This window comes from Pelobates fuscus, chromosome 13 (genome assembly GCF_036172605.1).
Source record: "Pelobates fuscus isolate aPelFus1 chromosome 13, aPelFus1.pri, whole genome shotgun sequence".
NCBI classification, from domain to species: Eukaryota; Metazoa; Chordata; class Amphibia; order Anura; family Pelobatidae; genus Pelobates; species Pelobates fuscus.
The window spans coordinates 2,775,973-2,801,011 of record NC_086329.1 but is presented as its reverse complement, the minus strand read 5'-3'; the positions used below and the strand labels follow the sequence as shown (position 1 = coordinate 2,801,011).

The 25,039-nt window shown below is 31.9% G+C and overlaps 3 protein-coding genes across 4 annotated transcripts in view; 1 reads left to right on the top strand and 2 right to left on the bottom strand.

Annotated features, from left to right (window-relative positions):
* DNAJC17 (DnaJ heat shock protein family (Hsp40) member C17) overlaps positions 1-1,611 on the bottom strand; it is a 47,939-nt gene extending 46,328 nt beyond the window's left edge. The window contains exon 1 of the mRNA XM_063439808.1: positions 1,477-1,611. Coding sequence (XP_063295878.1) covers positions 1,477-1,569 — 93 coding nt within the window. The 5' untranslated portion in view covers positions 1,570-1,611. The remainder of the gene's footprint in view (positions 1-1,476) is intronic.
* A 209-nt stretch (positions 1,612-1,820) lies between these two features.
* ZFYVE19 (zinc finger FYVE-type containing 19) overlaps positions 1,821-25,039 on the top strand; it is a 41,571-nt gene continuing 18,352 nt past the window's right edge. The window contains exons 1-3 of one of the 2 annotated variants that reach the window (XM_063440226.1): positions 1,821-1,894; positions 24,018-24,108; positions 24,260-24,381. In XM_063440226.1, the coding sequence (XP_063296296.1) occupies positions 24,055-24,108; positions 24,260-24,381 (176 nt within the window). In that variant the 5' untranslated portion in view covers positions 1,821-1,894; positions 24,018-24,054. The remainder of the gene's footprint in view (positions 1,895-24,017; positions 24,109-24,259; positions 24,382-25,039) is intronic. The other variant, XM_063440225.1, reaches the window with a different exon arrangement.
* LOC134583164 (basic salivary proline-rich protein 3-like) lies at positions 21,378-22,631 on the bottom strand. The gene has a single exon (XM_063439990.1). The coding sequence runs from the start codon at positions 22,629-22,631 to the stop codon at positions 21,378-21,380; it is 1,254 nt and encodes a 417-aa protein (XP_063296060.1).

Below are 25,039 nucleotides of genomic sequence, written 5' to 3'. Positions count from 1 at the left end.
AATAATAATAAATCCCTGGGAGGGACACTCAGTATTGATACAGATAGCACTCTCTCTCTATATATAATAATAATAATAATAATAATATTGAATCCCTGGGAGGGACACTCAGTATTGATACAGATAGCACTCTCTCTCTATATATAATAATAATAATAATATTGAATCCCTGGGAGGGACACTCAGTATTGATACAGATAACACTCTCTCTCTATATAATAATAATAATAATAATAATATTGAATCCCTGGGAGGGACACTCAGTATTGATACAGATAGCACTCTCTCTCTATATAATAATAATAATAATAATAATAATAATAATAATAATGAATCCCTGGGAGGGACACTCAGTATTGATACAGATAGCACTCTCTCTCTATATAATAATAATAATAATAATAATAATAATAATAATAATAATAATAATAATATTGAATCCCTGGGAGGGACACTCAGTATTGATACAGATAGCACTCTCTCTCTATATAATAATAATAATAATAATAATAATAATAATAATAATAATATTGAATCCCTGGGAGGGACACTCAGTATTGATACAGATAGCACACTCTCTCTATATAATAATAATAATAATAATAATAATAATAATATTGAATCCCTGGGAGGGACACTCAGTATTGATACAGATAGCACTCTCTCTCTATATAATAATAATAATAATAATAATAATAATAATAATATTGAATCCCTGGGAGGGACACTCAGTATTGATACAGATAACACTCTCTCTCTATATAATAATAATAATAATAATAATAATAATAATATTGAATCCCTGGGAGGGACACTCAGTATTGATACAGATAACACTCTCTCTCTATATATAATAATAATAATAATAATAATAATAATAATAATAATAAATCCCTGGGAGGGACACTCAGTATTGATACAGATAACATTCTCTCTAATAATAATAATAATAATAATAATAATAATATTGAATCCCTGGGAGGGACACTCAGTATTGATACAGATAGCACTCTCTCTCTATATAATAATAATAATAATAATAATAATAATAATAATAATAATAATATTGAATCCCTGGGAGGGACACTCAGTATTGATACAGGTAACACTCTCTCTCTATATAATAATAATAATAATAATAATAATAATAATATTGAATCCCTGGGAGGGACACTCAGTATTGATACAGATAACATTCTCTCTAATAATAATAATAATAATAATAATAATATTGAATCCCTGGGAGGGACACTCAGTATTGATACAGATAGCACTCTCTCTCTATATAATAATAATAATAATAATAATAATAATATTGAATCCCTGGGAGGGACACTCAGTATTGATACAGATAGCACTCTCTCTATATATAATAATAATAATAATATTGAATCCCTGGGAGGGACACTCAGTATTGATACAGATAGCACTCTCTCTCTCCCTATAGAATGGCAGAGTAAGCTGGGCCCCGCTGACCTGTTTCTCGCTGGCCCCGGGGGCCACATCCAGGAGTCCATACAGATCCAGCTGCAGCAGCTCCTTGGAGGCCGCCATCTTCCCTGCCGACATTCAGTCGCAAACCAGCACAACGCTTCCTGTTTTCTTCACGTGACCCCGAGTGCCTGACGGGATATGTAGTTCGTCCCGCAAACTACAGTATTGCAACCCAGCCCTCACTGAACTACCACTTCCGGCGTGCAATCTGACGTGCGTAGCGTACGTCATTTCCGTCTGGAATCGTTGCATGCAGGGAAATGTAGTTTAAATGTGGTCTCTACATAGCCTTAAACAACACTTCGTACAACTACAAGCAACTACAACACCCAGAATCCTCCCATCCTCGTCTTTGGCTCACTCTTGCAAGGCTTGGCTGTCAGAGAAGTAGAACAGGGAGGTAAATAAATGGAACTCATTGACTGTCTGGATACATTGTGTATAATTTATAGAGTATGGATACATTGTATATAATATATAGAGTATGGATACATTGTATATAATATATAGAGTATGGACCTTATACATTGTATATAATATATAGAGTATGGATACATTGTATATAATATATAGAGTATGGACTGGATACATTGTATATAATATATAGTGTATGGACTGGATACATTGTATATAATATACTGAGTATGGACCTTATACATTGTATATAATATATAGAGTATGGACCTTATACATTGTGTATAATATATAGAGTATGGACTGGATACATTGTATATAATATATAGAGTATGGACTGGATACATTGTATATAATATATAGAGTATGGACTGGATACATTGTATATAATATATAGTGTATGGACTGGATACATTGTGTATAATATATAGAGTATGGACTGGATACATTGTATATAATATATAGAGTATGGACTGGATACATTGTATATAATATATAGAGTATGGACTGGATACATTGTATATAATATATAGTGTATGGACTGGATACATTGTATATAATATATAGTGTATGGACTGGATACATTGTATATAATATATAGAGTATGGACTGGATACATTGTATATAATATATAGTGTATGGACTGGATACATTGTATATAATATATAGTGTATGGACTGGATACATTGTATATAATATACTGAGTATGGACCTTATACATTGTATATAATATATAGAGTATGGACCTTATACATTGTATATAATATATAGAGTATGGATACATTGTATATAATATATAGAGTATGGACTGGATACATTGTATATAATATATAGTGTATGTACTGGATACATTGCATATAATATATAGAGTATGGACTGGATACATTGTATATAATATATAGTGTATGGACTGGATACATTGTATGTAATATATAGTGTATGGACTGGATACATTGTATATAATATATAGTGTATGGACCTTATACATTGTATATAATATATAGAGTATGGACTGGATACATTGTATATAATATATAGAGTATGGACTGGATACATTGTATATAATATATAGAGTATGGACTGGATACATTGTATATAATATATAGAGTATGGACTGGATACATTGTATATAATATATAGAGTATGGACTGGATACATTGTATATAATATATAGAGTATGGACTGGATACATTGTATATAATATATAGAGTATGGACTGGATACATTGTATATAATATATAGAGTATGGACTGGATACATTGTATATAATATATAGAGTATGGACTGGATACATTGTATATAATATATAGAGTATGGACTGGATACATTGTATATAATATATAGAGTATGGACTGGATACATTGTATATAATATATAGAGTATGGACTGGATACATTGTATATAATATATAGTGTATGGACTGGATACATTGTATATAATATATAGAGTATGGACTGGATACATTGTATATAATATATAGTGTATGGACTGGATACATTGTATATAATATATAGTGTATGGACTGGATACATTGTATATAATATATAGTGTATGGACTGGATACATTGTATATAATATATAGTGTATGGACTGGATACATTGTATATAATATATAGAGTATGGATACATTGTATATAATATATAGAGTATGGACTGGATACATTGTATATAATATGTAGAGTATGGACTGGATACATTGTATATAATATATAGTGTATGGATACATTGTATATAATATATAGTGTATGGACTGGATACATTGTATATAATATATAGTGTATGGACCTTATACATTGTATATAATATATAGTGTATGGACCTTATACATTGTATATAATATATAGAGTATGGACTGGATACATTGTATATAATATATAGAGTATGGACTGGATACATTGTATACAATATATAGTGTATGGACTGGATACATTGTATATAATATATAGAGTATGGACTGGATACATTGTATATAATATATAGTGTATGGACTGGATACATTGTGTATAATATATAGTGTATGGACTGGATACAATGTATATAATATACTGAGTATGGACCTTATACATTGTATATAATATATAGTGTATGGACTGAATACATTGTATATAATATATAGTGTATGGACTGGATACATTGTATATAATATATAGTGTATGGACTGGATACATTGTATATAATATATAGAGTATGGACTGGATACATTGTATATAATATATAGTGTATGGACTGGATACAATGTATATAATATACTGAGTATGGACCTTATACATTGTATATAATATATAGTGTATGGACTGAATACATTGTATATAATATATAGTGTATGGACTGGATACATTGTATACAATATATAGAGTATGGATACATTGTATATAATATATAGTGTATGGACTGGATACATTGTATATAATATATAGAGTATGGACTGGATACATTGTATATAATATATAGAGTATGGACTGGATACATTGTATATAATATATAGTGTATGGACTGGATACATTGTATATAATATATAGAGTATGGACTGGATACATTGTATATAATATATAGAGTATGGATACATTGTATATAATATATAGAGTATGGATACATTGTATATAAGATATAGAGTATGGATACATTGTATATAAGATATAGAGTATGGATACATTGTATATAATATATAGAGTATGGATACATTGTATATAATATATAGAGTATGGATACATTGTATATAATATATAGAGTATGGATACATTGTATATAATATATAGTGTATGGACTGGATACATTGTATACAATATATAGAGTATGGATACATTGTATATAATATATAGTGTATGGACTGGATACATTGTATATAATATATAGAGTATGGACTGGATACATTGTATATAATATATAGAGTATGGATACATTGTATATAATATATAGAGTATGGACTGGATACACTGTATATAATATATAGTGTATGGACTGGATACGTTGTATATAATATATAGTGTATGGACTGGATACACTGTATATAATATATAGAGTATGGACTGGATACGTTGTATATAATATATAGTGTATGGACTGGATACATTGTATGTAATATATAGAGTATGGATACATTGTATATAATATATAGTGTATGGACTGGATACATTGTATATAATATATAGAGTATGGACTGGATACATTGTATATAATATATAGAGTATGGATACATTGTATATAATATATAGAGTATGGACTGGATACAGTGTATATAATATATAGTGTATGGACTGGATACGTTGTATATAATATATAGTGTATGGACTGGATACACTGTATATAATATATAGAGTATGGACTGGATACGTTGTATATAATATATAGAGTATGGACTGGATACGTTGTATATAATATATAGAGTATGGACTGGATACATTGTATATAATATATAGAGTATGGATACATTGTATATAATATATAGAGTATGGACTGGATACATTGTATATAATATATAGAGTATGGATACATTGTATATAATATATAGAGTATGGATACATTGTATATAATATATAGTGTATGGACTGGATACATTGTATATAATATATAGAGTATGGACTGGATACATTGTATATAATATATAGAGTATGGACTGGATACATTGTATATAATATATAGAGTATGGACTGGATACATTGTATATAATATATAGAGTATGGACTGGATACATTGTATATAATATATAGTGTATGGACTGGATACATTGTATATATAATATATAGAGTATGGACTGAATACATTGTATATAATATATAGAGTATGGACTGGATACATTGTATATAATATATAGAGTATGGACTGGATACATTGTATATAATATATAGTGTATGGACTGGATACATTGTATATAATATATAGTGTATGGACTGGATACATTGTATATAATATATAGAGTATGGACTGGATACAGTGTATATAATATATAGAGTATGGACTGGATACATTGTATATAATATATAGTGTATGGACCTTATACATTGTATATAATATATAGTGTATGGACTGGATACATTGTATATAATATATAGAGTATGGACTGGATACATTGTATATAATATATAGAGTATGGATACATTGTATATAATATATAGTGTATGGACCTTATACATTGTATATAATATGTAGTGTATGGACTGGATACATTGTATATAATATATAGAGTATGGACTGAATACATTGTATATAATATATAGTGTATGGACTGGATACAGTGTATATAATATATAGAGTATGGATACATTGTATATAATATATAGTGTATGGACTGGATACATTGTATATAATATATAGAGTATGGACTGGATACATTGTATATAATATATAGAGTATGGACTGGATACATTGTATATAATATATAGAGTATGGACTGAATACATTGTATATAATATATAGTGTATGGACTGGATACATTGTGTATAATATATAGAGTATGGACTGGATACATTGTATATAATATATAGTGTATGGACTGGATACATTGTGTATAATATATAGAGTATGGACTGGATACATTGTATATAATATATAGAGTATGGACTGGACACATTGTATATAATATATAGTGTATGGACTGGATACATTGTATATAATATATAGTGTATGGACTGGATACATTGTATATAATATATAGAGTATGGACTGAATACATTGTATATATAATATATAGAGTATGGACTGAATACATTGTATATAATATATAGAGTATGGACTGGATACATTGTATATAATATATAGAGTATGGACTGGATACATTGTATATAATATATAGTGTATGGACTGGATACATTGTATATAATATATAGAGTATGGACTGGATACAGTGTATATAATATATAGAGTATGGACTGGATACATTGTATATAATATATAGTGTATGGACCTTATACATTGTATATAATATATAGTGTATGGACTGGATACATTGTATATAATATATAGAGTATGGACTGGATACATTGTATATAATATAGTGTATGGACTGGATACATTGTATATAATATATAGTGTATGGACTGGATACATTGTATATAATATATAGAGTATGGACTGGATACATTGTATATAATATGTAGTGTATGGACTGGATACATTGTATATAATATATAGAGTATGGACTGAATATATTGTATATAATATATAGTGTATGGACTGGATACAGTGTATATAATATATAGAGTATGGATACATTGTATATAATATATAGTGTATGGACTGGATACATTGTATATAATATATAGAGTATGGACTGAATACATTGTATATAATATATAGTGTATGGACTGGATACATTGTGTATAATATATAGAGTATGGACTGGATACATTGTATATAATATATAGAGTATGGACTGGATACATTGTATATAATATATAGAGTATGGACTGGATACATTGTGTATAATATATAGTGTATGGACTGGATACATTGTATATAATATATAGTGTATGGACTGGATACATTGTATATAATATACTGAGTATGGACCTTATACATTGTATATAATATATAGAGTATGGATACATTGTATATAATATATAGAGTATGGATACATTGTATATAATAGTGTATGGACTGGATACATTGTATATAATATATAGTGTATGGACTGGATACATTGTATATAATATATAGAGTATGGACTGGATACATTGTATATAATATATAGAGTATGGACTGAATACATTGTATATAATATATAGTGTATGGACTGGATACATTGTGTATAATATATAGAGTATGGACTGGATACATTGTATATAATATATAGAGTATGGACTGGATACATTGTATATAATATATAGAGTATGGACTGGATACATTGTATATAATATATAGTGTATGGACTGGATACATTGTATATAATATATAGTGTATGGACTGGATACATTGTATATAATATATAGAGTATGGACTGAATACATTGTATATAATATATAGTGTATGGACTGGATACATTGTATATAATATATAGAGTATGGACTGAATACATTGTATATAATATATAGAGTATGGACTGGATACATTGTGTATAATATATAGTGTATGGACTGGATACATTGTATATAATATAGTGTATGGACTGGATACATTGTATATAATATACTGAGTATGGACCTTATACATTGTATATAATATATAGTGTATGGACTGAATACATTGTATATAATATATAGTGTATGGACTGGATACATTGTATATAATATATAGTGTATGGACTGGATACATTGTATATAATATATAGAGTATGGACTGAATACATTGTATATAATATATAGAGTATGGACTGGATACATTGTGTATCATATATAGTGTATGGACTGGATACATTGTATATAATATATAGTGTATGGACTGGATACATTGTATATAATATACTGAGTATGGACCTTATACATTGTATATAATATATAGAGTATGGACTGGATACATTGTATATAATATATAGAGTATGGACTGGATACATTGTATATAATATATAGTGTATGGACTGAATACATTGTATATAATATATAGTGTATGGACTGGATACATTGTATATAATATATAGTGTATGGACTGGATACATTGTATATAATATATAGTGTATGGACCTTATACATTGTATATAATATATAGAGTATGGACTGGATACATTGTATATAATATATAGTGTATGGACTGGATACATTGTATATATAATATATAGAGTATGGACTGAATACATTGTATATAATATATAGAGTATGGACTGGATACATTGTATATAATATATAGAGTATGGACTGGATACATTGTATATAATATATAGTGTATGGACTGGATACATTGTATATAATATATAGAGTATGGACTGGATACAGTGTATATAATATATAGAGTATGGACTGGATACATTGTATATAATATATAGTGTATGGACCTTATACATTGTATATAATATATAGTGTATGGACTGGATACATTGTATATAATATATAGAGTATGGACTGGATACATTGTATATAATATATAGAGTGTGGATACATTGTATATAATATATAGTGTATGGACCTTATACATTGTATATAATATGTAGTGTATGGACTGGATACATTGTATATAATATATAGAGTATGGACTGAATACATTGTATATAATATATAGTGTATGGACTGGATACAGTGTATATAATATATAGAGTATGGATACATTGTATATAATATATAGTGTATGGACTGGATACATTGTATATAATATATAGAGTATGGACTGGATACATTGTATATAATATATAGAGTATGGACTGGATACATTGTATATAATATATAGAGTATGGACTGAATACATTGTATATAATATATAGTGTATGGACTGGATACATTGTGTATAATATATAGAGTATGGACTGGATACATTGTATATAATATATAGTGTATGGACTGGATACATTGTGTATAATATATAGAGTATGGACTGGATACATTGTATATAATATATAGAGTATGGACTGGACACATTGTATATAATATATAGTGTATGGACTGGATACATTGTATATAATATATAGTGTATGGACTGGATACATTGTATATAATATATAGAGTATGGACTGAATACATTGTATATATAATATATAGAGTATGGACTGAATACATTGTATATAATATATAGAGTATGGACTGGATACATTGTATATAATATATAGAGTATGGACTGGATACATTGTATATAATATATAGTGTATGGACTGGATACATTGTATATAATATATAGAGTATGGACTGGATACAGTGTATATAATATATAGAGTATGGACTGGATACAGTGTATATAATATATAGTGTATGGACCTTATACATTGTATATAATATATAGTGTATGGACTGGATACATTGTATATAATATATAGAGTATGGACTGGATACATTGTATATAATATAGTGTATGGACTGGATACATTGTATATAATATATAGTGTATGGACTGGATACATTGTATATAATATATAGAGTATGGACTGGATACATTGTATATAATATGTAGTGTATGGACTGGATACATTGTATATAATATATAGAGTATGGACTGAATACATTGTATATAATATATAGTGTATGGACTGGATACAGTGTATATAATATATAGAGTATGGATACATTGTATATAATATATAGTGTATGGACTGGATACATTGTATATAATATATAGAGTATGGACTGGATACATTGTATATAATATATAGAGTATGGACTGGATACATTGTATATAATATATAGAGTATGGACTGAATACATTGTATATAATATATAGTGTATGGACTGGATACATTGTGTATAATATATAGAGTATGGACTGGATACATTGTATATAATATATAGAGTATGGACTGGATACATTGTATATAATATATAGAGTATGGACTGGATAGATTGTGTATAATATATAGTGTATGGACTGGATACATTGTATATAATATATAGTGTATGGACTGGATACATTGTATATAATATACTGAGTATGGACCTTATACATTGTATATAATATATAGAGTATGGATACATTGTATATAATATATAGAGTATGGATACATTGTATATAATAGTGTATGGACTGGATACATTGTATATAATATATAGAGTATGGACTGGATACATTGTATATAATATATAGAGTATGGACTGGATACATTGTATATAATATATAGAGTATGGACTGAATACATTGTATATAATATATAGTGTATGGACTGGATACATTGTGTATAATATATAGAGTATGGACTGGATACATTGTATATAATATATAGAGTATGGACTGGATACATTGTATATAATATATAGAGTATGGACTGGATACATTGTATATAATATATAGTGTATGGACTGGATACATTGTATATAATATATAGTGTATGGACTGGATACATTGTATATAATATATAGAGTATGGACTGAATACATTGTATATAATATATAGTGTATGGACTGGATACATTGTATATAATATATAGAGTATGGACTGAATACATTGTATATAATATATAGAGTATGGACTGGATACATTGTGTATAATATATAGTGTATGGACTGGATACATTGTATATAATATATAGTGTATGGACTGGATACATTGTATATAATATACTGAGTATGGACCTTATACATTGTATATAATATATAGAGTATGGACTGGATACATTGTATATAATATATAGTGTATGGACTGAATACATTGTATATAATATATAGTGTATGGACTGGATACATTGTATATAATATATAGTGTATGGACTGGATACATTGTATATAATATATAGAGTATGGACTGAATACATTGTATATAATATATAGAGTATGGACTGGATACATTGTGTATAATATATAGTGTATGGACTGGATACATTGTATATAATATATAGTGTATGGACTGGATACATTGTATATAATATACTGAGTATGGACCTTATACATTGTATATAATATATAGAGTATGGACTGGATACATTGTATATAATATATAGAGTATGGACTGGATACATTGTATATAATATATAGTGTATGGACTGAATACATTGTATATAATATATAGTGTATGGACTGGATACATTGTATATAATATATAGTGTATGGACTGGATACATTGTATATAATATATAGTGTATGGACCTTATACATTGTATATAATATATAGAGTATGGACTGGATACATTGTATATAATATATAGTGTATGGACTGAATACATTGTATATAATATATAGTGTATGGACTGGATACATTGTATATAATATATAGTGTATGGACTGGATACAGTGTATATAATATATAGAGTATGGACTGGATACAATGTATATAATATATAGTGTATGGACTGGATACATTGTATATAATATATAGTGTATGGACTGGATACATTGTATGTAATATATAGTGTATGGACTGGATACATTGTATGTAATATATAGTGTATGGACTGGATACATTGTATATAATATATAGAGTATGGACTGGATACATTGTATATAATATATAGAGTATGGACTGGATACATTGTATATAATATATAGAGTATGGACTGGATACATTGTATATAATATATAGAGTATGGACTGGATACAATGTGTATATAATATATAGAGTATGGACTGGATACATTGTATATAATATATAGTGTATGGACTGGATACATTGTATATAATATATAGAGTATGGACTGGATACATTGTATATAATATATAGTGTATGGACTGGATACATTGTGTATAATATATAGTGTATGGACTGGATACAATGTATATAATATACTGAGTATGGACCTTATACATTGTATATAATATATAGTGTATGGACTGAATACATTGTATATAATATATAGTGTATGGACTGGATACATTGTATATAATATATAGTGTATGGACTGGATACATTGTATATAATATATAGTGTATGGACTGGATACATTGTGTATAATATATAGTGTATGGACTGGATACAATGTATATAATATACTGAGTATGGACCTTATACATTGTATATAATATATAGTGTATGGACTGAATACATTGTATATAATATATAGAGTATGGATACATTGTATATAATATATAGTGTATGGACTGAATACATTGTATACAATATATAGAGTATGGATACATTGTATATAATATATAGAGTATGGACTGGATACATTGTATATAATATATAGAGTATGGATACATTGTATATAATATATAGAGTATGGACTGGATACACTGTATATAATATATAGTGTATGGACTGGATACGTTGTATATAATATATAGTGTATGGACTGGATACACTGTATATAATATATAGAGTATGGACTGGATACGTTGTATATAATATATAGTGTATGGACTGGATACATTGTATATATAATATATAGAGTATGGACTGAATACATTGTATATAATATATAGAGTATGGACTGGATACATTGTATATAATATATAGAGTATGGACTGGATACATTGTATATAATATATAGAGTATGGACTGGATACATTGTATATAATATATAGTGTATGGACTGGATACATTGTATATAATATATAGAGTATGGACTGGATACAGTGTATATAATATATAGTGTATGGACCTTATACATTGTATATAATATATAGTGTATGGACTGGATACATTGTATATAATATATAGAGTATGGACTGGATACATTGTATATAATATATAGAGTATGGATACATTGTATATAATATATAGTGTATGGACCTTATACATTGTATATAATATGTAGTGTATGGACTGGATACATTGTATATAATATATAGAGTATGGACTGAATACATTGTATATAATATATAGAGTATGGATACATTGTATATAATATATAGTGTATGGACTGGATACATTGTGTATAATATATAGAGTATGGACTGGATACATTGTATATAATATATAGAGTATGGACTGGATACATTGTATATAATATATAGAGTATGGACTGGATACATTGTATATAATATATAGTGTATGGACTGGATACATTGTGTATAATATATAGAGTATGGACTGGATACATTGTATATAATATATAGAGTATGGACTGGATACATTGTATATAATATATAGAGTATGGACTGGATACATTGTATATAATATATAGTGTATGGACTGGATACATTGTATATAATATATAGTGTATGGACTGGATACATTGTATATAATATATAGAGTATGGACTGAATACATTGTATATAATATATAGTGTATGGACTGGATACATTGTATATAATATATAGAGTATGGACTGAATACATTGTATATAATATATAGAGTATGGACTGGATACATTGTGTATAATATATAGTGTATGGACTGGATACATTGTATATAATATATAGTGTATGGACTGGATACATTGTATATAATATACTGAGTATGGACCTTATACATTGTATATAATATATAGAGTATGGACTGGATACATTGTATATAATATATAGTGTATGGACTGAATACATTGTATATAATATATAGTGTATGGACTGGATACATTGTATATAATATATAGTGTATGGACTGGATACATTGTATATAATATATAGAGTATGGACTGAATACATTGTATATAATATATAGAGTATGGACTGGATACATTGTGTATAATATATAGTGTATGGACTGGATACATTGTATATAATATATAGTGTATGGACTGGATACATTGTATATAATATACTGAGTATGGACCTTATACATTGTATATAATATATAGAGTATGGACTGGATACATTGTATATAATATATAGAGTATGGACTGGATACATTGTATATAATATATAGTGTATGGACTGAATACATTGTATATAATATATAGTGTATGGACTGGATACATTGTATATAATATATAGTGTATGGACTGGATACATTGTATATAATATATAGTGTATGGACCTTATACATTGTATATAATATATAGAGTATGGACTGGATACATTGTATATAATATATAGTGTATGGACTGAATACATTGTATATAATATATAGTGTATGGACTGGATACATTGTATATAATATATAGTGTATGGACTGGATACAGTGTATATAATATATAGAGTATGGACTGGATACAATGTATATAATATATAGTGTATGGACTGGATACATTGTATGTAATATATAGTGTATGGACTGGATACATTGTATGTAATATATAGTGTATGGACTGGATACATTGTATATAATATATAGAGTATGGACTGGATACATTGTATATAATATATAGAGTATGGACTGGATACATTGTATATAATATATAGAGTATGGACTGGATACATTGTATATAATATATAGAGTATGGACTGGATACAATGTGTATATAATATATAGAGTATGGACTGGATACATTGTATATAATATATAGTGTATGGACTGGATACATTGTATATAATATATAGAGTATGGACTGGATACATTGTATATAATATATAGAGTATGGACTGGATACATTGTATGTAATATGTAGAGTATGGACTGGATACATTCTATATAATATATAGAGTATGGACTGGATACATTGTATATAATATATAGTGTATGGACTGGATACATTGTATATAATATATAGAGTATGGACTGGATACATTGTATATAATATATAGAGTATGGACTGGATACATTGTATATAATATGTAGAGTATGGACTGGATACATTGTATATAATATATAGAGTATGGACTGGATACATTGTATATAATATGTAGAGTATGGACTGGATACATTGTATATAATATATAGTGTATGGATACATTGTATATAATATATAGAGTATGGACTGGATACATTGTATATAATATATAGTGTATGGACTGGATACATTGTATATAATATATAGAGTATGGACTGGATACAGTGTATATAATATATAGAGTATGGACTGGATACATTGTATATAATATATAGTGTATGGACCTTATACATTGTATATAATATATAGTGTATGGACTGGATACATTGTATATAATATATAGAGTATGGACTGGATACATTGTATATAATATATAGAGTATGGATACATTGTATATAATATATAGTGTATGGACCTTATACATTGTATATAATATATAGTGTATGGACTGGATACATTGTATATAATATATAGTGTAAGGACTGGATACATTGTATATAATATATAGTGTATGGACTGGATACATTGTATATAATATATAGAGTATGGACTGGATACATTGTATATAATATGTAGTGTATGGACTGGATACATTGTATATAATATATAGAGTATGGACTGAATACATTGTATATAATATATAGTGTATGGACTGGATACAGTGTATATAATATATAGAGTATGGATACATTGTATATAATATATAGTGTATGGACTGGATACATTGTATATAATATATAGAGTATGGACTGGATACATTGTATATAATATATAGAGTATGGACTGGATACATTGTATATAATATATAGAGTATGGACTGAATACATTGTATATAATATATAGTGTATGGACTGGATACATTGTGTATAATATATAGAGTATGGACTGGATACATTGTATATAATATATAGAGTATGGACTGGATACATTGTATATAATATATAGAGTATGGACTGGATACATTGTATATAATATATAGTGTATGGACTGGATACATTGTATATAATATATAGTGTATGGACTGGATACATTGTATATAATATATAGAGTATGGACTGAATACATTGTATATAATATATAGAGTATGGACTGGATACATTGTATATAATGTATAGTGTATGGACTGGATACATTGTATATAATATATAGAGTATGGACTGGATACATTGTATATAATATATAGAGTATGGACTGAATACATTGTATATAATATATAGAGTATGGACTGGATACATTGTATATAATATATAGTGTATGGACTGGATACATTGTATATAATATATAGAGTATGGACTGGATACATTGTATATAATATATAGTGTATGGACTGGATACATTGTGTATAATATATAGTGTATGGACTGGATACAATGTATATAATATACTGAGTATGGACCTTATACATTGTATATAATATATAGTGTATGGACTGAATACATTGTATATAATATATAGTGTATGGACTGGATACATTGTATATAATATATAGTGTTTGGACTGGATACATTGTATATAATATATAGAGTATGGACTGGATACATTGTATATAATATATAGTGTATGGACTGGATACATTGTGTATAATATATAGTGTATGGACTGGATACAATGTATATAATATACTGAGTATGGACCTTATACATTGTATATAATATATAGTGTATGGACTGAATACATAGTATATAATATATAGTGTATGGACTGGATACATTGTATACAATATATAGAGTATGGATACATTGTATATAATATATAGTGTATGGACTGGATACATTGTATATAATATATAGAGTATGGACTGGATACATTGTATATAATATATAGAGTATGGACTGGATACATTGTATATAATATATAGTGTATGGACTGGATACATTGTATATAATATATAGAGTATGGACTGGATACATTGTATATAATATATAGAGTATGGATACATTGTATATAATATAGAGAGTATGGATACATTGTATATAATATAGAGAGTATGGATACATTGTATATAATATATAGAGTATGGATACATTGTATATAATATATAGAGTATGGATACATTGTATATAATATATAGTGTATGGACTGGATACATTGTATACAATATATAGAGTATGGATACATTGTATATAATATATAGTGTATGGACTGGATACATTGTATATAATATATAGAGTATGGACTGGATACATTGTATATAATATATAGAGTATGGATACATTGTATATAATATATATAGTATGGACTGGATACAGTGTATATAATATATAGTGTATGGACTGGATACGTTGTATATAATATATAGTGTATGGACTGGATACACTGTATATAATATATAGAGTATGGACTGGATACGTTGTATATAATATATAGTGTATGGACTGGATACATTGTATATAATATATAGAGTGTGGATACATTGTATATAATATATAGTGTATGGACTGGATACATTGTATATAATATATAGAGTATGGACTGGATACATTGTATATAATATATAGAGTATGGATACATTGTATATAATATATAGAGTATGGACTGGATACAGTGTATATAATATATAGTGTATGGACTGGATACGTTGTATATAATATATAGTGTATGGACTGGATACACTGTATATAATATATAGAGTATGGACTGGATACGTTGTATATAATATATAGTGTATGGACTGGATACATTGTATATAATATATAGAGTATGGACTGGATACATTGTATATAATATATAGAGTATGGACTGGATACATTGTATATAATATATAGAGTATGGATACATTGTATATAATATATAGAGTATGGATACATTGTATATAATATATAGAGTATGGATACATTGTATATAATATATAGAGTATGGATACATTGTATATAATATATAGAGTATGGATACATTGTATATAATATATAGTGTATGGACTGGATACATTGTATATAATATATAGTGTATGGACTGGATACATTGTATATAATATATAGAGTATGGACTGGATACATTGTATATAATATATAGAGTATGGACTGGATACATTGTATATAATATATAGTGTATGGACTGGATACATTGTATATATAATATATAGAGTATGGACTGAATACATTGTATATAATATATAGAGTATGGACTGGATACATTGTATATAATATATAGAGTATGGATACATTGTATATAATATATAGAGTATGGATACATTGTATATAATATATAGTGTATGGACTGGATACATTGTATATAATATATAGAGTATGGACTGGATACATTGTATATAATATATAGAGTATGGACTGGATACATTGTATATAATATATAGTGTATGGACTGGATACATTGTATATATAATATATAGAGTATGGACTGAATACATTGTATATAATATATAGAGTATGGACTGGATACATTGTATATAATATATAGAGTATGGACTGGATACATTGTATATAATATATAGAGTATGGACTGGATACAGTGTATATAATATATAGAGTATGGACTGGATACATTGTATATAATATATAGTGTATGGACTGGATACATTGTATATAATATATAGAGTATGGACTGGATACATTGTATATAATATATAGTGTATGGACTGGATACATTGTATATAATATATAGAGTATGGACTGGATACAGTGTATATAATATATAGAGTATGGACTGGATACATTGTATATAATATATAGTGTATGGACTGGATACATTGTATATAATATATAGAGTATGGACTGGATACAGTGTATATAATATATAGAGTATGGACTGGATACAGTGTATATAATATATAGAGTATGGACTGGATACATTGTATATAATATATAGTGTATGGACCTTATACATTGTATATAATATATAGTGTATGGACTGGATACATTGTATATAATATATAGAGTATGGACTGGATACATTGTATATAATATATAGAGTATGGATACATTGTATATAATATATAGTGTATGGACCTTATACATTGTATATAATATATAGTGTATGGACTGGATACATTGTATATAATATATAGAGTATGGACTGGATACATTGTATATAATATGTAGTGTATGGACTGGATACATTGTATATAATATATAGAGTATGGACTGAATACATTGTATATAATATATAGTGTATGGACTGGATACAGTGTATATAATATATATAGAGTATGGATACATTGTATATAATATATAGTGTATGGACTGGATACATTGTATATAATATATAGAGTATGGACTGGATACATTGTATATAATATATAGAGTATGGACTGGATACATTGTATATAATATATAGTGTATGGACTGGATACATTGTATATAATATATAGTGTATGGACTGGATACATTGTATATAATATATAGAGTATGGACTGAATACATTGTATATAATATATAGAGTATGGACTGGATACATTGTATATAATATATAGTGTATGGACTGGATACATTGTATATAATATATAGAGTATGGACTGAATACATTGTATATAATATATAGAGTATGGACTGAATACATTGTATATAATATATATAGTGTATGGACTGGATACATTGTATATAATATATAGAGTATGGACTGGATACATTGTATATAATATATAGAGTATGGACTGAATACATTGTATATAATATATATAGAGTATGGACTGGATACATTGTATATAATATATAGAGTATGGACTGAATACATTGTATATAATATATAGTGTATGGACTGGATACATTGTATATAATATATAGAGTATGGACTGGATACAATGTGTATATAATATATAGAGTATGGACTGGATACATTGTATATAATATATAGTGTATGGACTGGATACATTGTATATAATATATAGAGTATGGACTGGATACATTGTATATAATATATAGAGTATGGACTGGATACATTGTATGTAATATGTAGAGTATGGACTGGATACATTCTATATAATATATAGTGTATGGACTGGATACATTGTATATAATATATAGTGTATGGACTGGATACATTGTGTGTATATAATATGGACCGGATACATTGTATGTAATATATATATATAAATATATATAGTATATGGACTGCACCAGGCCTACTGTGTACATGGCTGACCCATCCCCCAAACCTTTCTGGGAACACTGAACCCCTCCTTACCAATAGACAAGGCATGAAGAGTGCTGCCCTGCAGTATAAGTGCTCTAATATCCGTTCAATAATGAGTAATAATAATAACAGCCCTCTTTGTTCCCGGGCATGGCCGGGCAGCCCTCTTTGTTCCCGGGCATGGCCGGGCAGCCTTCTTTGTTCCCGGGCACGGCTGGGCAGCCCTCTTTGTTCCCGGGCACGGCCGGGCAGCCTTCTTCGTGCCCGGGCACAGCCAGACTGCCAGCCCTCTTCATTCCTGGTCACGGCTGGGCAGCCCTCTTCATTCCTGGGCACGGCTGGGCAGCCCTCTTCATTCCTGGGCACGGCTGGGCAGCCCTCTTCATTCCTGGGCACGGCTGGGCAGCCCTCTTCATTCCTGGGCACGGCTGGGCAGCCCTCTTTATTCCTGGGCACGGCTGGGCAGCCCTCTTTATTCCTGGGCACGGCTGGGCAGACCTCTTTATTCCTGGGCACGGCTGGGCAGACCTCTTCATTCCTAGGCACGGCTGGGCAGCCCTCTTCATTCCTGGGCAGCCCTCTTTGTTCCCGGGCACGGCCGGGCAGCCCTCTTTGTTCCCGAGCACGGCCGGGCAGCCCTCTTTGTTCCCGAGCACGGCCGGGCAGCCCTCTTTGTTCCCGAGCACGGCCGGGCAGCCCTCTTTGTTCCCGAGCACGGCCGGGCAGCCTTCTTCGTTCCCGGGCACGGCCAGGCAGCCAGCTTTGTTCCCGGGCACGGCCAGGCAGCCTTCTTTGTTCTTGGGCACGGCTGGGCAGCCCTCTTCATTCATGGGCAGTCCTCTTTGTTCCCGGGCACGGCCGGGCTGCCCTCTTTGTTCCCAGGCACAGCCGGGTAGCCCTTTTTGTTCCTGGGCACGGCCGGGCAGCCCTCTCTTCGTTCCTGGGCACGGCCGGGCAGCCCTCTTCGTTCCCGGGCACGGCCGGGCAGCCCTCTTCGTTCCCGGGCACGGCCGGTCAGCCCTCTTCATTCCTGGGCAGCCCTCTTTGTTCCCGGGCACGGCCGGGCAGCCCTCTTTGTTCTCGGGCCCAGCCGGGCAGCCTTCTTCGTTCCCGGGCACGGCCAGCCCTCTTCATTCCTGGGCACGGCTGGGCAACCCTCTTTATTCCTGGGCACGACCGGGCAGCCTGCTTCGTTCCCGGGCATGGCTGGGCAGCCCTCTTCATTCCTGGGCAGCCCACTTCATTCCTGGGCAGCCCTGACATTCCTGGGCACGGCAGGGCAGCCCTCTTGGTTCCCGGGCATGGCCAGGCAGCCCTCGTTGTTCCCGTGCACGGCCAGGCAGCCCTCTTCATTCCTGGGCAGCCCTGACATTCCCGGGCATGGCCGGGCAGCCCTCTTTGTTCCCGGGCACGGTCGGGCAGCCCTCTTCTTTCCTGTGCAGCCCTCTTGGTTCCCGGGCACGGCCGGGCAGCCCTCTTGGTTCCCAGGCACGGCCGGGCAGCCCTCTTTGTTCCCGGGCACGGTCGGGCAGCCCTCTTCTTTCCTGTGCAGCCTTCTTCGTTCCCGGGCACGGCTGGGCAGCCCTCTTCGTTCCCGGGCACGGACGGTCAGCCCTCTTCGTTCTCGGGCACGGCAGGTCAGCCCTCTTCGTTCCTGGGCACGGCTGGCCAGCCCTCTTTGTTCCCGGGCACGGCTGGGCAGCCCTCTTCGTTCTCGGGCACGGCTGGGAAGCCCTCTTCTTCCTGGGCAGCCCTCTTTGTTCCTGGGCATGGCCGGGCAGCCCTCTTTGTTCCTGGGCACGGCTGGGCAGCCTCTTTGATCCTGGGCACGGCTGGGCAGCCTCTTTGTTCCTGGGCACGGCTGGGCAGCCTCTTTGTTCCTGGGCACGGCTGGGCAGCCTCTTTGTTCCTGGGCACGGCTGGGCAGCCTCTTTGTTCCTGGGCACGGCTGGGCAGCCTCTTTGTTCCTGGGCACGGCTGGGCAGCCCTCTTCGTTCCCGGGCACGGCCGGGCAGCCCTCTTCGTTCCCGGGCACGGCCGGGTAGCCCTCGTTGTTCCCGTGCACGGCCGGGCAGCCCTCTTTGTTCCCGGGCATGGCCGGGCAGCCCTCTTTGTTCCCGGGCATAACCGGGCAGCCCTCTTTGTTCCTGGGCACAGCTGGGCAGCCCTCTTTGTTCCTGGGCACGGCCGGGCAGCCTGCTTCGTTCCCGGGCACGGCCGGGCAGCCTGCTTCGTTCCCGGCACGGCCAGGCAGCCTGCTTCGTTCCCGGGCACGGCCGGGCAGCCCTCTTCGTTCCCGGGCATGGCCGGGCAGCCCTCTTCGTTCCTGGGCACGGCCGGTCAGCCCTCTTCGTTCCCGGGCAACCCTCTTTGTTCCCGGGCATGGCCGTGCAGCCATCTTTGTTCCTGGGCACGGCTGGGCAGCCCTCTTCGTTACTGGGCAGGGCCGGGCAGCCTGCTTCGTTCCCGGGTACGGCTGGGCAGCCCTCTTCATTCCTGGGCAGCCCTCTTCATTCCCGGGCACGGCGGGCAGCCCTCTTCGTTCCCGGGCACGGCCGGGCAGCCCTCTTCATTCCCTGATAGCGTTAGTAAAGAGGGAAACCAAGTGGATCTAGGAGCCCACGGCTGTGCGTTGCATCTTATATGAATCTGCTTGTAGTTTGTATTAATATCTGATACTCCTATTGGACACATTGTTTGTCAACACTGAATTAGAATGGATTAAAACAAAAACTGCTAAATGTAGATAGAAATCTCAATCCTGTGGTCACAATGGCTTTTTAGTTACCATTTGCTTTTGGGTTTATTACAATTCATTGTTTAGTGAACTGCCTTGGGGGTTATTAAATAAACAGGTAAAAATTAGATTTGAGCCGGTAATGTAAAATATACCAACCTGGGCCGTTCTCTATTCATTTGTCATTATTTCCCAATTCAGTGAATAAAATCATTAATTTGTCACTGCTATCTCTCATTCAGTCCAATCGTAGACTCCCTTCCCAGTCTTATATCACTACCTGCAGAATGAAATACCCAGGTTGGAAAAGGAACTAAATATGAGAAGAGTCCTAGTTGGCTTTTTTTACCTAAATTTAGCAATTCCGCTTTCAGTTCACCACAATTAAACTGTAAAAAGCTTTTATTTATTTATTTTTTAAATCTATAAAACGTTGAAATCTGTGTCCGCGATACTGATTCGCCTTAAATGGACACTATAGTCACCTGAACAACTTTAGCTTAATGAATCAGTTTTGGTGTATAGAACATGCCCCTGCAGCCTCACTGCTCAATCCTCTGCCATTTAGGAGTTAAATCCCTTTGTTTATGAACCCTAGTCACACCTCCCTGCATGTGACTTGCACAGCCTTCCATAAACACTTCCTGTAAAGAGAGACCTATTTAGGCTTTCTTTATTGCAAGTTCTGTTTAATTAAGATTTTCTTATCCCCTGCTATGTTAATAGCTTGCTAGACCCTGCAAGAGCCTCCTGTATGTGATTAAAGTTCAATTTAGAGATTGAGATACAATTATTTAAGGTAAATTACATCTGTTTGAAAGTGAAACCATTTTTTTTTTTCATGCAGGCTCTGTCAATCATAGCCAGGGGAGGTGTGGCTAGGGCTGCATAAACAGAAACAAAGTGATTTAACTCCTAAATGACAGTGAATTGAGCAGTAAAATTGCAGGGGAATGATCTATACACTAAAACTGCTTTATTTAGCTAAAGTCATTTAGGGGACTATAGTGTTCCTTTAAAGTCGTAAAACTCAAGTTCACTAAGTTTGGTTTAATCCAGGTGCAAAGCATAGCCTTCTAATAATCAGTGCCTCATCTGACAGTAATTGCATTAATATCTACTCTTGTTTTTCCTTTCTGCTAGATCCATCAGTCATCCCAGAATCGCTGCTTTGGGCAGCATGGACAGGAGGTGCTTCGGCTGTGCATCCAAGTTCTCTCTGCTTAAGAAAGAGGTATAGTGTGCACCATTTTATTTAAAGATGTCTTCTACGTATAATTCAGATTCTTCAGTTTCTTTACTGCTTCTCGTTCTGATATTTGACTGATGTTTTAGTAAATTCTGTTTGGAGAGCTAATTCGATAACTGTATTATTTGTGTTCAAGCTCGGCTGTAAATCGTGTGGCCATTCGTTCTGCTCTGGATGCCTCGGATTCAGTGCGATTCTCCCGCAGTGTGGTAACGCCAAGCAGAAGGTCTGCAAGAAATGCCATGACAATATCAGCAGGTGAAGGTTTAGTGGGTCAATGTTAACAATACAACAATTCTGAATGTACCAAACCCAAGGTATTTACTTAACTGTGAATTACTGGCCATTCTCCCTCATGTTGGGATGAAATGTCCTCCCAGTCAGTGATGTTTCTAGCTCGGATGTTTTTTTCCCTTTGCCTGATCACTTCTTGGCCATTCACGGTTTAGTGTCTGATTAATCTCTGTGTCTAATGAAACATTTCAGGAGTTAATAGCATAATAGGAGAGGTAGCAATGATATCTTAATTGCCTCCATGTTACCACTCAGCTTTCAAATTGCTACAACTGGAACAATTCAAAGCGTAGTCCGTAGCCCCGACTGATTCCGGCCATGTACCTTGCGATCACATGGCCGGAATAGTCTGCTTACGCAGTGCCTGCAGGGGCCTGTCTGAGCTCTCAGGCAGTCGCCTAATACCTGTAAAACGTACTTGGTCTAAGTACTTTATATACACATACATAAACCATTAATAAAATAGGATTTTTATATTAAATATTAAAATACATGTAGAATGACGTTTAATATATATATATATATATATATATATATATATATACATAATCAATAAATCCATTTTGAGTTTTAATTTGTTCTAACTGTATTTTGATATTAATATACAAATATATTCAAAATA

Coding starts and splice junctions, on each gene's coding strand:
- LOC134583164 (XM_063439990.1), bottom strand. CDS start 22,631: ATGAAGAGGGCTGCCCAGCCGTACCCGGGAACGAAGCAGGCTGCCCGG.